Here is a 15465-nt window from a genome sequence, read left to right as displayed (position 1 = left end):
TTTTTTTGTCAGTTTCTGCTCTAGAGTCTCGAATCATCACTTTCATTTTGCTCATCATCTCTCTGGTTAACTGGGAAATTATTTCTGATTTGAATTTTTCTAGAGCCTGATTGATCTGTTTTGTTACCTCCTGTGCTATGGGTCCAGGGAGTCCTGTTGGTTCACTATCAGACTTTTCATCCTCATTTGTCCTACTATTTGCCATTGGTGAACTGGAAATCTGTTTTTGTGTCTTGCTTAAGTGTTTTCTCATTTTTATTTTTATTGTTGGGTTGTCCTTCTTTAATTTCTGGGTATTACTTAAATCTTCCTAATATAGTTGCGTGTTAGCTTTTGAGTTTCTAATGACTCATAGACATCCTCATTTTCATAATATCAGCAAAAACAACTCTTTAAATCAATCACAACCCTTTATCCCAATTGATACATTCAGCAGCCCAATAGGATCAGGCACAGCTTGCAAACTGACCACTTGTGGTAGTCATTAATGTATCACCTTTAACTCATGTGAATTAAATTAATTTCAAGAAGCAGCCCTTAGTATGTTTGCAGTGAATATGCTTTTCATTATAGCATCTTTACCATTTAGGATGGGGGGTTAGACTTAGAATGAGAGGATTAGATAAATGAAAGAATTAGAGCAGGTTTGAAGTGAATCCAGAGGTTGTAGAATTACCTTACTATCTTTACAAAGCTATTAACTTCAGGGGGGATAGAGAGAGTGCAGGAATAAGGACAAGAATATATCCCCTTAACAATAACAGGCGTTTGCCTTCCCTTGAAGGTACAGAGCCATGAGTGAGGTAAAATGACTGGAGAAAAGAACATAAAGAGAAACCCCTCCTAAAAACAAAAAATAATAAAAGAAGAAGTCTGAGTTAGGGCAGGAGCTGGAATAAAAAGGGAGATGAGGGACAACATGGTGGAGCAAGAGACTGAGTTGGAGAGAGAGGACAGAAAAAAGAAAGAAATTTTAGGGTGGAATGAGGAAAAGAAAAAAGAGAGAGAAAGAGAAAAAAAAAGAATTTGAAGGGCCTCTTTCAGACTGTCTCTGTTCTCATATTATACCACATGCACAGCCATATGCAGAACCAAATCCCCTGGTCTCAACTAGCCAATGGCAGTTCCCCATGATGAGACTGAACACAGTCTACAATGCCTAACTTGAGTTTCCCTACCCTCAGGGTTGAACTCCACTCAGTTCTATTACAGGTTTCCCCTGCCCTTTCTTTAAAGATGTTCAAAGTTGGGAGCTCAGAAAACTACCCTTCATGAGAATCTATGCCTCTGCAGAGTTGGTGTAAGGACTGGCCCAATCAGGAGGTTTGAGAACGGGGGGGGGCTTGGGGGTGTTTCAAGGGCACCCACGCGGCTACCTTCCTTACTGGGTCTGTTGTCGCGCAGTCCGGGAGGTCACGCACCTGCCGGGTGATCTCAGGCAGGCAGGCAGCTGAAGAGACCCCCTCCAGGGTCTTTGGGTCCTTGCTGGGTCTCCTACTTTAATATTATAAAGACATTTTCATTGTTTTTCTCTGAAAGTGTTATTTTTCTGTTCACTTTTAAGTCAACAAGCTATTGATAAGAACTAGAAATACGGAGTCAAAATTCACTTTTTCTAAAGATAGCCAATCGGTATAGCACTGTTTATTGAAAAGTCCATCTGTTCCACTCTGCCTAGTAATGTCTGCCTTGTAAATCAGGTGGCCGTGCCTCATGGATCTGTCCTGTCTTCCCTTCTGTTGTTCTTTATCTTTGCACAAACATTGCACTGTCGTGATTTCTACAACTTTGTGCGATAGAACTTCTTATCTTATCTGGTAATACAAGTTCTCCAGCCTTTCTATTTTTCAAAATTCTTTTAACTTTTTCTTGCATTTCCATTTAAATTTTATGATCACCATGTCAATTATACATTTGCACACACACACAGGCACACAACCACACATACCCATTTAGGGTTTTAGTTAAAATGGTAATTGTATCCAGAAGTCAGTTTGGGGAAAAACCAATGACTTCCACAATACTAATTCTTCAAACCTATGAACGTGTTATTTCTCACCTTTTTTAGGGTTTGATTTAATTTTCTCAAGAAAGGTTTTCAAAACAGTTATTTTAACATTATTTATTCAATTTACTTTTAAGTATTTGATATTTTGTTGTCATTTTATGTCAAATTACTTCATGTTTCATTTTCTATTGTTTCACCGTAGTATATAAAATGCAATTGATTTTTCTAATTGATCTTATATGCAGTGACTTTTCTAAATCCATTTGATAATTCTAATAATCTAATTTTTTCAATAGGTTACTCACGCAACTGTGTTACCTGCAAATTGTCATGGTGTCATTTATTCCTATACAATCTTTATGAGTTTTCTTTCTTTTGCTTACATAATTGCATTGGACCAGTCCTACAATTCAATGTTAAATACAAATTATAATAGCAACACGTCTTTGTCTCATTCTTGATTTTTGGAGAAAAAACTTCCAATAACTTATCCTTAAATATGATGTTCATTATAGGCTTTTGAAGATAATCTTTACCTGAATAAGGTTTTGTTTTTGCTTTTCATAAACTAGACTGGAAACTTATGAAAGACTAAATGGTAACTATTGAGATGATCATATGATTTCTAAATAGCTTTTTATAGTATACAACATTATCTTCAGCATGGTGTTGCAAAGATAAGGCATCTAACATTATATAGTGATACATTTAAGATAATTTGGAGTATTTCAAACTTATCATTCTTTTATATACCTAGAATGTTCCCGAAATTTCAGTTCTGATTAAATATATAAGAAAGCATGTGTCTCTGTTTCGTAGACTCTTTGAATAGCTCAGTTCCCAGTGTTGGAATTCCAGCTGAGATATGTATTATTACTTTGTAGGAAAGCAGGCTGCCTTAGATCCATTTATTTTGCTGAACCTTCTGCCAAACTCCACTGACAAGTATTACATTTACAATGGCTCACTGACATCTCCTCCTTGTACAGACACCGTTGAATGGATTGTTTTTAAAGATACAGTTAGCATCTCTGAAAGCCAGGTAATCTTGGAAATTCACGTAATGAAGTGCTTAAATCAATTTTAAAAGAATCATTTTCTAGCTTTACTATAGGGTATCTATTTTAAAACACTATCTCATGCCTTCAAAGTAGATATGTAAATTATTTGATCTTCTTTCCAGTTGGCTGTGTTTTGTGAAGTTCTTACAATGCAGCAGTCTGGCTATGTCATGTTGATGGACTACTTACAAAACAATTTTCGAGAACAGCAATACAAATTTTCTAGGCAGGTGTTTTCTTCATACACTGGAAAGGAAGAGATTCACGAAGCAGGTATGTATTGAACTGTAACTTTTCTACAAGTCTTACAGATTCAGTGTAGATGGTAATTTTTGTATGAGGAAAAATATATAGGACTTAGAGTTCTAAGAATATTTTGATTTTGTAGCTTTAGGTAAATTCTTTAACTTTTCTCAATTTCAGTTACCACATCTACCTTCTGTCAAATGTTAGCTATAAAAAGCCTTTTCTTCTTGTATGAATAATCCCATTTTACAAATGAGAAAAGCTGAAATTCTGTAAAAGAAAGCGATTTTTCCAAAACATTCAGTAATAGACAGGCAGGCCACGTATACCTCTCCAAACTAACTTCACAGCATCCTCCTGGTCTAAAAGTTGTAAGAGAATAATGAAGAAGATACCAAGGTGTTCAGAATTTGGGGAGATCCTTCCGTTGGGCTGGCCATGGGACAACCACATTGGAGCTGAGTCTTGATGTGTGATTTGGATTTTAAACTGCTCATCTTTGTGTTGTCAGCTCCCAGGGAAAAGCCTAGAGCCTAAAATGTCTTGAAAATGAATATACTAAATTATTAATGGTAAAAGTGAGTCTTTCCTAGTTTCTTTCTTTGGAGGGAAAGAAATTTGTCTTTGTCAGACACGGCCGAAGTTGACAGTGGGGGCTGTGGCGGAGTATCCTCTGAGTCTTTTGAAGCTGAAACAGCACTCAGAACACTTTCCAGAGATGTCTAGAGGTCACAGTCACATGCCTCTGATGCTTTCCCCCTTTCCTGTGTACTGTGTTTGTATGGCTTATGACAGAAACACTTGCAGGGGTCTTTGTTGTGGGGACAGAAAGCTTATCCAAGTAGAAGGGCTTCTTCGATCTCCGTCCTGCACTGCATTTTTTGCCATATATAATTTTAATTTAACAATGAACTCCTTTTGAAGATCAGGCATTAAAACTGCATACTTGTTTTGTTTTAATGTATGTGAGAATTGTTTGTCCTTTCACAAAAATAATAGTGATCAAGATGACAATGATGAATAGCCACATTTAATATGACATTAAGTTTCAACTTAAATTGCCCCAAATGAGAAATTTAATTATATTTCTACCAACAATACTAAATACCATAATATCCTGTCTGGTAGATAATAGATGATTGATTACAAAAAAAGCAAGATTGATTTTATCACCTCTTCCAAAATACGATTTAAACAAAAGCAACAAATAGGATTCCTTTTTACTATGTGCATACACATGTGCATACAAAATTTTGTATTTTGTTTAAACTCTTCATTGGCTCCTCGTTTCTTTTAGAATAAAATCAATAAAATATTGGTCATTGCGTGGCAGGTCCTGTTTAGTGCCTACTCCTCTTAGTGCAGTGCTCCTCCCCAACTAGCTTCCTTCTGTCATCTTAACTCCCTGAGTTTCCCTAAGGACAGAAAGCCATATTCTCCCAGCTTACGTTTACAATGCTGTTTCTGCTGGGAGTGGTGATGTACGCCTGTAACCCCAGCACTCAGGAAACCGAGACAGGGGGGTTGCCATGAGTTGAAGGCAAACCTGGGTTGCACTGTGAGCCTAAACAAGACTCTGTCTCAAAACAAAACAAAAAAAATTCTGCTTCCTATTAGTGGCATGTTCTTCCCTGCTTGCTTCCTCCTCATTCTTCAAGATCCAGGCACAACATCATTTCCACAGGGAAACCATCACTGACCCTACCCTGCCACCCCGCCCTGTCTGGCTCTGGCCCGGGCATAAGGATGTACGTTCAAGTAGGCACCACTTGTGTAGAATACAAGATGAATAATATTCATATGTGTTTTTCCAGTGTGCCCAAGGACTCCTGATTCCCTGCATCCAAATTTCATGGTAGTTGTACCATGGTAGTTGTTGTGTGAGTACTTGGCTTCCCCCGCAGACTGAGCCCCATAAAGGGAGTCAATGTCTTTTATCTCTTCACCTCCATTGTTGAGCTAAAATAAAGTTTTCATTCACTGAATACTCACTAAATGTCCAAAAGAATCCATTTTCCTATAATAAAATCATATCAGCTTATGCTTGGTGGGTGCTCCCTGTACTGTTAATGTGTAAATCTATACGTAGTCCTGAGTTAACATAAATCATTGTTGTTTCATAGTTAGTATTAAGGGCTCAAAGTAGTAAAGGGAACTTCAAAAACCTATAATAGCTGCCATGTATTATGTGACTTTCCTAGTGATTGAACCATAGATTATTTTACTTAAACCTCACATCACTCATTTTGTGAAATTAGGCTCATATTTTCATTTACAGTTTGGGACCTGATGTAAGTGACTTGCCCCAGTTTACACAACTGAAAGGGAGTGAAGTCAGTATTTGAACACATGTGTCCCTGATTTTAAAGTCTTCTAATGTTCATGCCACTATGTTTTATACTTATAAAGAAATGTAATTTTAGCTTACATAATTTTATAGTAAAAGCTAACTACTGTAAAGACATGAAACCTAAAAGAATAGTCCTGACTTTCAAGTGCTTTGTTTGTCCTAAGGTCAGAGGAACAACACTTTGTAAACTTCTTGGTCTTTTGAGTTACATAAATATATGATGGGGCCCATGAAGGAAGGAAACCAATTTTGTTGAGTGGAACTCACAGCAATCAATCTTACTCCCATAGAGCACATGCCGCATTTGTCACAGAATTTTATATCTCTGCAGCATCACTGCTATGACTGTTAGAGTAATAATTTATTGCCTATTTTATCTGTGGTTTATTCCCAAAATAATTAAAATGGCGTAGCCAACTGAGAGGGGGAGGATAAAAAAGCTATTCAAAATAGATTCGCTCATTTAAATGGAAGGGACTTACAAGTGAAAAATTTTATAAATAAATTTTTACAATAAAAATGTACATCCCCAAGCCGTTTGGCAGTGTGCATATTCCTAAATACAATGTCTCCCCGGCATCTTCAGAAAAGTCCATTTGGGATGGTTGTGTTGTGACTTAAGATTCATGCAGTATAGGGGAAAGGAGGGGCTACAAAACAGCCTCTTACTGAAACATCTGCATACAATTTAGAAACTATTGCTCAGTGTTGCTCCTTTACATTGGACATCCTTAGGGTAAATAAAAGTGTTCAAGAGCTTTAATTGTAGTTTTTATTAAAGTTTTTGTTCTTTTTTTAATTACATAATTGAGTTTATTGGTACATTTTAGGGATACAGTACAGTTACGTTCATTGTTGGGATCTTGTGCCTCTACATGACAGGTCTTGGTTCTCATTTTTTCCCCTTGTCCCTGCCCTCCCTTCACCCTAAAGTTTTTGTTCTTTTTTTTTTTTTTGGTACTGGGGATTGAACTCGGGTCCTTGCGCTTGCAAGGCAGGCCACCAAACCACTGAGCTAAATCCCCAGCCCCTAGTTTTTGTTCTTAATGATCATCATTATTGCTCTGAAATTGCATAAGCCAAAGTCCATCTCTTCTGCACTCTCCAATGCTAGGCCTGGAGCTCTCAGACCTTTCTGCCCTTTCTCCTGTGAGTCTCTCTGGCAGAATCTTAACTGCTGCCTTCATCCTACTACCAGTCTTCCTGTCTCTCCAAGGTGGAAGAATTAGCTTGGCCCAGATCCTTATACCTGGCCTACCAATCCCCATTCCAGTGAGCCCCAAAGCATTCTCCAAGTAACAAGACATGCTTCTCCCCCTCCACAGAGGTTGAAGATTATAAAGAACACTTTTGTATCATTACATAGACTTGAATGCTTATGTATAGTCTTTTAAAGCTCTACCATTTAAATTTTGGATTTGCAATGAAATTTTTCTGTTAGACAACATATTATGTCAGTTGGATGGGTCTTATCTATACAGTGAAACTTTCAGCCAGCTGTCATTTTGATTTAATATGAGTTATATTTCAAAGGTCTCCTACATTCTTCATCATTGCAAGTATTCTTTTCTGCAGAGCTATCATGGTTCCTTACCTGTAGTGATGGTCCTTGTCCTTTTCCTTGCCTGGCTTCAGGGGTGTTTTTGTGCCTGCCCTACTTTCATGCTACTCTATACCAATTAATCTCAGTATTGTCTCTATCACCTAATAAAGTACTTGTCCACTAGTAAGAGCCCTTTGACCCCTTGATGAATGAGGAAAAAGGAATGGATTAATGAATGAGTCCAGGCTTATTACTTGGCCTTTGGGATTAAGTAGAGTATGTATGTTATCTTTAAATAATTAAAAAAAACTTTCAATCTTCAGAAGATTATAGTACGACATATAAATCCTGTTCACAACTAAAGATGGTCCCTAGGGAAGAAAGACTCTAATTTTAAAAACAGAATGTCACTGTCACAATAAAATTATTATGAAGTAGTTTATTCATTTTTACCAAGAAGGGAAATAGCTAAATCACTTTCGTTTTTAACTTTGTTAGCATTCAGTTAAATTATAATTTAGCATAATGAACATTTAGCATATCAAGATAATTACATAATATTTTTACAATCCCCATTGTATAATCTTCTGCATTTACTGAAATAAGGAAATATGAACTGCTTGCTTTTTATTTGCAGTTGAAAAAGAGAAGTGAATCTGCTTTGAAAGTTTTAAGTTTTTGTTCTCAAACTGGAACAGTTCATACTTGCTTTTTTTTTTTTTTTCTTTGAGACAGGGTCTTGTCATGTAGTTCAGAGTAAACTTGACCTCACTTTATAGCCCAGGCTGGCATCAAACTTGTGGCAATTCTTCTGAATCAGCCTCCCAAGTGCTAGCATTAAAGGCATGTGCCACCTCACCCTGATAATTCTTGCTTTTCACATCATAAGTGTTTGTGTTCAATAATCACTTTCTATCATTTATCTTGTGCATAATCCTGTACCAGTTCTTTTCTTAGTGTGTATGCTGGTTTTTGGAAATGAATTTGATAATTAGAGTTGAGGATTGCATTAATTTTCAGGATTTACTCTTCTTTAAATTTAAACCACAAGTAGATTTTTATTACAGATACATTATAAAATATAGATAAGGATCCAGAAGAAAATACAAGTTCCTTAAGTCAAAAAGAACCACTATGAGAACTGTGGTGAATATCTTTCCAGGCCTTTCTCTTAAATTAAAAATTTTGCTATATCTTACAAACAAGAGACTATAAGCCACATGTATGTTTATTGAATTTTTGTAACATGGTACTCTAAATGTACCTTTGACATAGCATTTCAAATTTTTATGCAATATTCCAATGTATAGTCAAAATTTATTAAACTAGTACCTCAGTTTTGTACATGCAAGTTATATGTGTAATATATATTTTAACAGTATGAATACTCATTTTGACCAAGAGAGGAGTGCCTGCAAGAAAATTATCAGAGTCTTGCTCTTAATAAATGCATTGTTAAAAGTTGTATTTTATAATACATGTTCCAAATAATTATCATTTAAGATTTGTATTTCTGTCTTCACACAATGAGGTTAGAGATCTGACCTTATTCATTTTTGTATTCACAGCAGGCATTAAATAAATGTTTTCAATAAATGTATATTTCATTCCAGAACTTGAATCCTCATTTTTTCACTTTTTTAGAATTATCATCTTTTAAAAAGGTATTTCTGTTTCACGTCATGAAACAGATATCATCACTTCTGAGAACACAGAATCTGATGACACCATCATGAAGGAGTTAGTGAAAATGATCTTTTAAGTAAGAATACTGAGGGTGAATAACAGTACAGGCACGGCCAGAGGGTAAACCAGGTGAAATTCAGCTTTGTCCCAAGCACCATGTGCTTTCGTGTTGCTCTCTTGATACATTCATGAGGTTTTCCTTCTAAAAACTTGGGGCCAAATGAAGTGTGGCAGAAAGAAAGCTTGGACTTTAATGTGTGATACTCTTTTTCTATCAAGCTAATTTCAGCATCAATCCTTACTAGTGTAAAATTAACAAGTTATTAATCTCTCCGGTCTTCAGGTTCTTCATCTATCAAAAGAAAAATTCACAGTGGTCATTTTATGGGTTTGTTGTTAATGATTAAATGAGCTAAAGTTAGCGAAGTATTTTAGTGCCTTGGACATAATGTATACCAGATTCATCACTAGAATTACGGATATATACACAAGAGTCAAGAAATCACTGCAGGTGTGGAGCGTTACTATTCAAGTTTTCCAAGGTTAAGGCATTTTAAAATTGTGAGGTAGAATTATAGTCAGATCTCATTTGTTCACCCTATATTGTATTTATTACAAACTTCTTTTTAAAAGGCAATAAAATATAAAATCTTTTCAAGACATACCAGGATAGAAGCGTCTTTGTATCATAGCATAGTTGAACTACAAGAAATTTACTACTATTTCTGAAAAGGACCATGTTGAATTATATATCAGTAGACTTACCTGTTTGAAGGTCAGTAGCTGTAAATAGCATTCATTAAGGTCAGTTGTATATAAATGTCAGAAAAATGAAATGAAGATTATTCACTTCTTAGAAGATTATGTATTAAATATTGAATTGAAAAAGTTACCTTATCTGTGGAGAAGATTGTGAAATATGTAGAATTTGAAAGCATAGCCACTTAGGAGTACTACTCAGGGATATAATTTTCTCCATTATTATATTGAACATTTGTATCAATGTTTAAATTAGCTTTACTAAGGCCCAACACTCCTGAGAAGAAATCATAACCTTGTAGTTTGTCTTCTGAGTCTCTGCATCTTTAAGCTTCTCTCAGAGTAGTTATCAAATTACTTATCTTAATTTTTTTTTAATGAAGCTTATAAACCTCAAATAAGGATGTGGTGAATTTAGGAGTACTTTTGTACTGAGCTGTGTTTACTCACCAATTATGAACTGCAAATTAGTGGGAAATAGCTGAGTCAAACATAATGTAGTCGCCAGTAATTATGACATTTTCTCTGCCACTCCCCAAGAACCACCTCCCTGTCCTTTCCTGTCCATCCACATTTTTGGTCATTATACAGGGTGCTCAGGCTCCACCTTCACCCTGGAGGCAGCTCAGAGCAAGGAATGCAGAAGGAGCTCATTCCCGATTGGCACTGAATCATCTTTCCCGATTAACAAACAGATTTGTCTTGGTCTCTGCTTTTTTATTTCTTTTTATTCATGACAATTCTTAATATTTTGGTACTTTTTCCACAAATTATATGTGTTCCTATATACTGGGCAATCTTTCTTCATGTGAATAATAAGAGGGTAAATGATAAGCATGGTACTTTATGCCAGCTAAAAGTTTGTTAAGCTTTTTGCAACTTTAAGTGGGAAATATGTTAAATTTTGACAAGCAATAATTAATTTGATCTAAGTAGCAGATTATTTTTTCCAGTTTGTCATCCATTCCTCTATGAAAGGAGTTCCAAGTGTGCAAACTAAAGGCATCCATTATATCTTAGACCTTACTAACTTAAAAATTATAAAGCAATCACAGGAATGAGCTTCCTAAAGGCAAGAACCTTCTGCATTATGTGTCAAGAGTGCCTGAGACCAAGTAAGTAGTGCCTGAAACAGGCAGAAGATGGTGGAATGTTGGGAATGTTTTAAAGCAGAGCATCAATAGCTGTCTGATAAGGGACAGCTTTGCAGGGAGGATATTTTGCATGTGCACAGTACTGAACCATGTTCCTGCATTCTGTATGACTTCACATGGGCCCTGGGATGTGTTGAAACCTAGCTCATAGCCAGCAGCCTGCAGGAACTGGGTCCTTCTTGGCCAGGTTCCCTGACCAAGAATGAACTATGACCCAGATCACACTTAGTTAAGGAAAAGAATCAGAATGTAAGATAGTCCCGAAGAAGGAGTGGAAACCTCAGCAGAGTTCTGAACTCACCATATGTTCATTACCATCTTATTCTATGTTAGTTTGCACAGTGCATCTAAGTACATAATGATCTGGAAACCCTCCTTAATTTTCAGTACACATAATATGCTGTATAGAATTTATTTTGTCTTAAACGATTTCAATAAGAAATAAAGGAAAATAAGAAAAAATTTTCATGTAATTGTATATCAGTTACTTCTCTAGTAGTTATTACTCAGATTTCTGTTGAACACCAACTAGTATGCGTGGAATGCATTGGATCGTTATTTAAAAGACTGGTTCTATCTTATAGGACAATTTTGGCAAAATCATAGAACACAGGGAAATAGAAGTTTTTCTCTTGAAGTCATTCTAAAGCACATATATTTTTTCCCGTAAAATTCTGTTTCAACAACCAAACAATAAGTCTACTGCAGATTTATGATATATTACTAAACTGATATCAATAAACAAAATGAATGATTTACAAATAAGTTAATAATTAAAATATAAGATTAGAGTATTATGAAATAACCAAGAAGCTCTTAAAAATTTGGAAGGAAGAAGGCAAAGAATGAAACTCTGCTGTGAAATAGGAAGAAAAGGGCTAAAGGTGTAGGGAAAGTGGGAAGGGTAGAGGAAAGGTAATAAGGGAGAGGAAAAAAATATGAGAAAATGAAAAAAATGGAAATAAAGTGTTTGAAATGGGGAGGGGAGGAGGGGGTGAAGGGAGGGCAGGGACAAGGGGAAAAAATGAGAACCAAGACCTGTCGTATAAAGGTACAAGATCCCAATAATGAATGTAACTGTACTGTATACCTAAAATGTTCCAATTGACTCAATTAAAAAGAAGAAATAAGAAAAATACTGATTGTTAAAATTTGAAGCATTTTCTAACTACTACCCCCATAAAGCCTGATAAACCTAGACATCCAACCAAATTAGTTTGTACTATTATAGACAATAGTCCGTTGGATATTTATCAATTAATAATTTTATATCTTTCTCAAGAGATTTTTATGTTTTGTGTATATTCATAAAGCTAATGAATTTTTTAAATGTTTTCATCTTGAAGAATATAGTTCTCTTCAAATCATTCTCTCTAAAAAGTGAGATTGATGAGGAGGATAAAGTCTACAAATTATATTGTGCAGAATCACTTTCATCATAAAAAAATGTATTTAGGACTCATTATAATCGAGTATGAGGCAAGCCTGTTTCTGTAATGGTCGTTTATGTGAATAGCTCACTAGGAAGATGGCTGTATGGTTTTCTGCCATCTGGTGGGAATAAATAAAAGTGTCTTGGGGTAGCATAATATGATGTACTTTAAACTTACATTAGAAGATATTTTCTTTGTCTGAACTAATGGTTTTTTTAACAATAAAAGAATTGTCTTCTTATTCCCAAAGGAACAACTCACTCTAACCTCTCCCTAAATTTAAAAAAAGAAAAAAAAAAACTTCATGAGTTTTTAGTGAAAAATTCTGTTGACACAATTATCCATATAACACATATGGATATAGTTCATGAACCGCTCATGTACCATTGTCATCATAGAGCACAGATGCCAAAGTTGCTGGTATTGATTACGACACATGAAATTTCAATTTCAATTTATTTCGCCAACTGCTACTTGTGGGTGCCCTCCTGTGTTCATGGGATGAACTGCAGACTAGCAAAGGCAAAAGGACTTTGCCGTCCCAGTATAGTGCAGTTGCTGGAACGTCTTTGTGAGCCCTTGTGGGTTGGTGTCCTTGATAACTAGCTGAGACTCCACGCGCCCACCTACTGGCTTTGTGACTACGGTGTCATCTGAAAACAGAGCCTGCACTCTGTGGTCTTATTAATTAAACTTTGTCCTGAAAGATCTTTTCCTCTGCTTTGCAAATGTATCTGGCCTGTGAAGAGATTGCATTTATCATTCTGCTTCATTAACAATACGAAAAATCATACAACTTTTCTCTTCCGCATTGGTTTAAACAATCTCATGAATACTTTTTAATGAGATGCCAGGGCATTCTTTTTTTGTTTTGTTTTGTTGTATTTTGTTTTTTGTCTTTTCCCCCCCAGTACCTGGGATCAAACTCAGGACCTTGCACTTGCAAGGTAGGTGTGGTGCCACTGAGCTAAATCCCCAGCCCCCGGGCACTTCTTTCTGGTGGGACTAAATTTATAGCATGATTCCCAGCATGAGTTTAAATTCACTTTAGGAAGTCTCTGAACAATATTTCACATTTTTTGTCAGATGAGACACATTTCCTAATTCCCTGAAATTACTCAGTCTGTTGTTTGTGTCAAAGTGAGTTTTTGTCAGCAGTTATGAAAAAACATTGAAATCAGAGTTTTAATTGTTCTATAGCTGTCTCGGTTTGGGAATTGTTCATAATTTTTAAAATTCTCTAATAACATAACAAAATGTCCAGTATTAGACCATCCTAGCCTAGTTAGTCCTAAGCTAAGTATATTTGTTAGGTAACAAAAAGACAAAGATACAGCGAGCATGAAAATATCCTTTGCTTCTTTGTTTCTAAAAATGAACTTGTGGGCCAGATATAATCAAGACCATGTTCTGGGCAACCTAGAAATAGAGTGTATGGTTCTTAGGGTTATCATCTAGAGGAGCTAAGACATTCAGATAAAAATAGTATGAGCATGTGAAAACAATGTAAATAATGTGTAAATAACGTAATAATGTAAAACGGACAAGTGAAAATAACACAGATCACTTCAGTAGAGATCAGAGCACACATCATAGAGAGGTTAGCATTTGACCAAGACTTTTTCTAAATGGAAAGTCAGGGCTTGGACTGAGCAAAAAAGAAAAGGAAAGAAAAAAAAAATAAAAACAGGAAAAGAGAATATTTTGCCATGACTTATCCTCCTAACCTAAGGCAGGTATTTAACCCTCAGAATCTTATGCTAATAATGATAGTGAGAAATTGAAAGTGTAAATAAAGACTAAAAGGTATAATAGATAATGTGAAATAGAAAGAAAAGGTGCGAAGGGGAAGTGGGAGGGGTGGGGGAAAAAGAAGGGAATGGAATTAATATGAGAAAATGAAAACGAAGTCTTTGTAGACAGCGAGGGGTGGAAGGGTTGAAAGGAGGGCAGGGGAGTGGGGAAAACATACGAACCAAGATGTATTCTGTAAAGGTGCAGATTTCCAATGACTAATGTCTATATATATATATGTATACCAATAACATTAATTTTAAAAAAGAGGGTAGAAACAATCTGGCTGTGATGTTTAGAGGTGATGCCTTTTGGGATATGATTAGATTAGGTCATGCAACTCCTGTGATTGAATCCTAGTGCCCTGATATGGACAGAGGAAGTTCATACAGATGTGGAGATTCACACCTACTTTGCCCACGATGTGGTGCAGCCAAGAGGGTCCTCAGCAGAGCCAGCACTGTGAGGTTTGGGCTTCCAGCCTCCAGAACTAGAAACCAGATAAACCCGTTTTTCTTTATGAAATCACCTGCCACGGATGTTTTGTTATAATAGTAAAAAGGTGACTACTACAATTTTAGATACAGAAAATAACATAAACAAAACCTCCATCATGCAGAAGTATAACTTCTATTACTTTTTACCTTACATCGAAATTAAACATAAGAAAAAAATTTTGCAATATGCTTTACTTAGTAAAGCCCTAGAGGTGAATGGTTATGTCAGTAACTCTTATTCTCTCTCTCTCTCTCTCTCTCTCTCTCTCTCTCTCTCTCTCTCTCTCTCTCTCTCTCTTTTTGTAGTTCAGAACCAGAAAATGTGCAGGCAGACCCAGAAAATTATACCAGCCTTCTTGTTACATGGGAAAGACCTCGAGTGGTTTACGATACCATGATTGAGAAGTTTGCAGTTGTGTACCAGCAATTGGAGGGCGAAGACCAAACCAAGCATGAATTTTTGACAGATGGCTATCAAGACCTGGTAACTATCAGACCAATTGTTTTATGCATGATCTCTTTATAGTTTAAATTTCCAAGGTAAGGGCTTACAAATGACTGCATATTGTTATCCTTGGTTACTTTAGACTTTGTATGAAGGTCTCCAGTGGCGAGCAGAAACCGTACAAAACTATGTCAAAAGCTAAAAGTAAATTGCAGGAAGATCATTACTTTGCCAACATTATAAGAGCAGTTATGTGTGGAAAAACTTATGAACTGGAGATCATATAATGTGCTCTATTTTTTTTATTGAGTTTATTGGTACATTTAGGGATACAGTACAGTTACATTCATTGTTGGGATCATGTACCTTTACATGGCAAGTCTTGATTCTCATTTTTTTCCCCTTACCTCTGCCCTCCCTTCACCCCCTCCTCCCCTCCCCATCTACAAACACTTTATTTTCATCTTTTCATTCTCTCACATTTTTTTC

At 36.0% G+C, this 15465-nt stretch overlaps 1 protein-coding gene across 5 annotated transcripts in view; it reads left to right on the top strand.

The window, feature by feature from the left end:
• Ptprz1 (protein tyrosine phosphatase receptor type Z1) overlaps positions 1-15465 on the top strand; it is a 173123-nt gene that overhangs the window by 97761 nt on the left and 59897 nt on the right. For all 5 annotated transcript variants that reach the window (XM_010635346.1, XM_010635345.1, XM_033758096.1 and 2 more), the window contains exons 7-9: positions 2893-3050; positions 3192-3342; positions 14831-15015. In XM_010635346.1, the coding sequence (XP_010633648.1) occupies positions 2893-3050; positions 3192-3342; positions 14831-15015 (494 nt within the window). The remainder of the gene's footprint in view (positions 1-2892; positions 3051-3191; positions 3343-14830; positions 15016-15465) is intronic.

The sequence above is a fragment of the Fukomys damarensis genome, unplaced genomic scaffold, assembly GCF_012274545.1.
Source record: "Fukomys damarensis isolate Sample0158 unplaced genomic scaffold, DMR_v1.0_HiC HiC_scaffold_4, whole genome shotgun sequence".
NCBI lineage: Eukaryota > Metazoa > Chordata > Mammalia > Rodentia > Bathyergidae > Fukomys > Fukomys damarensis.
The sequence above is the reverse complement of the archived record's forward strand: the minus strand, read 5'-3'. Positions and strand labels throughout refer to the sequence as shown.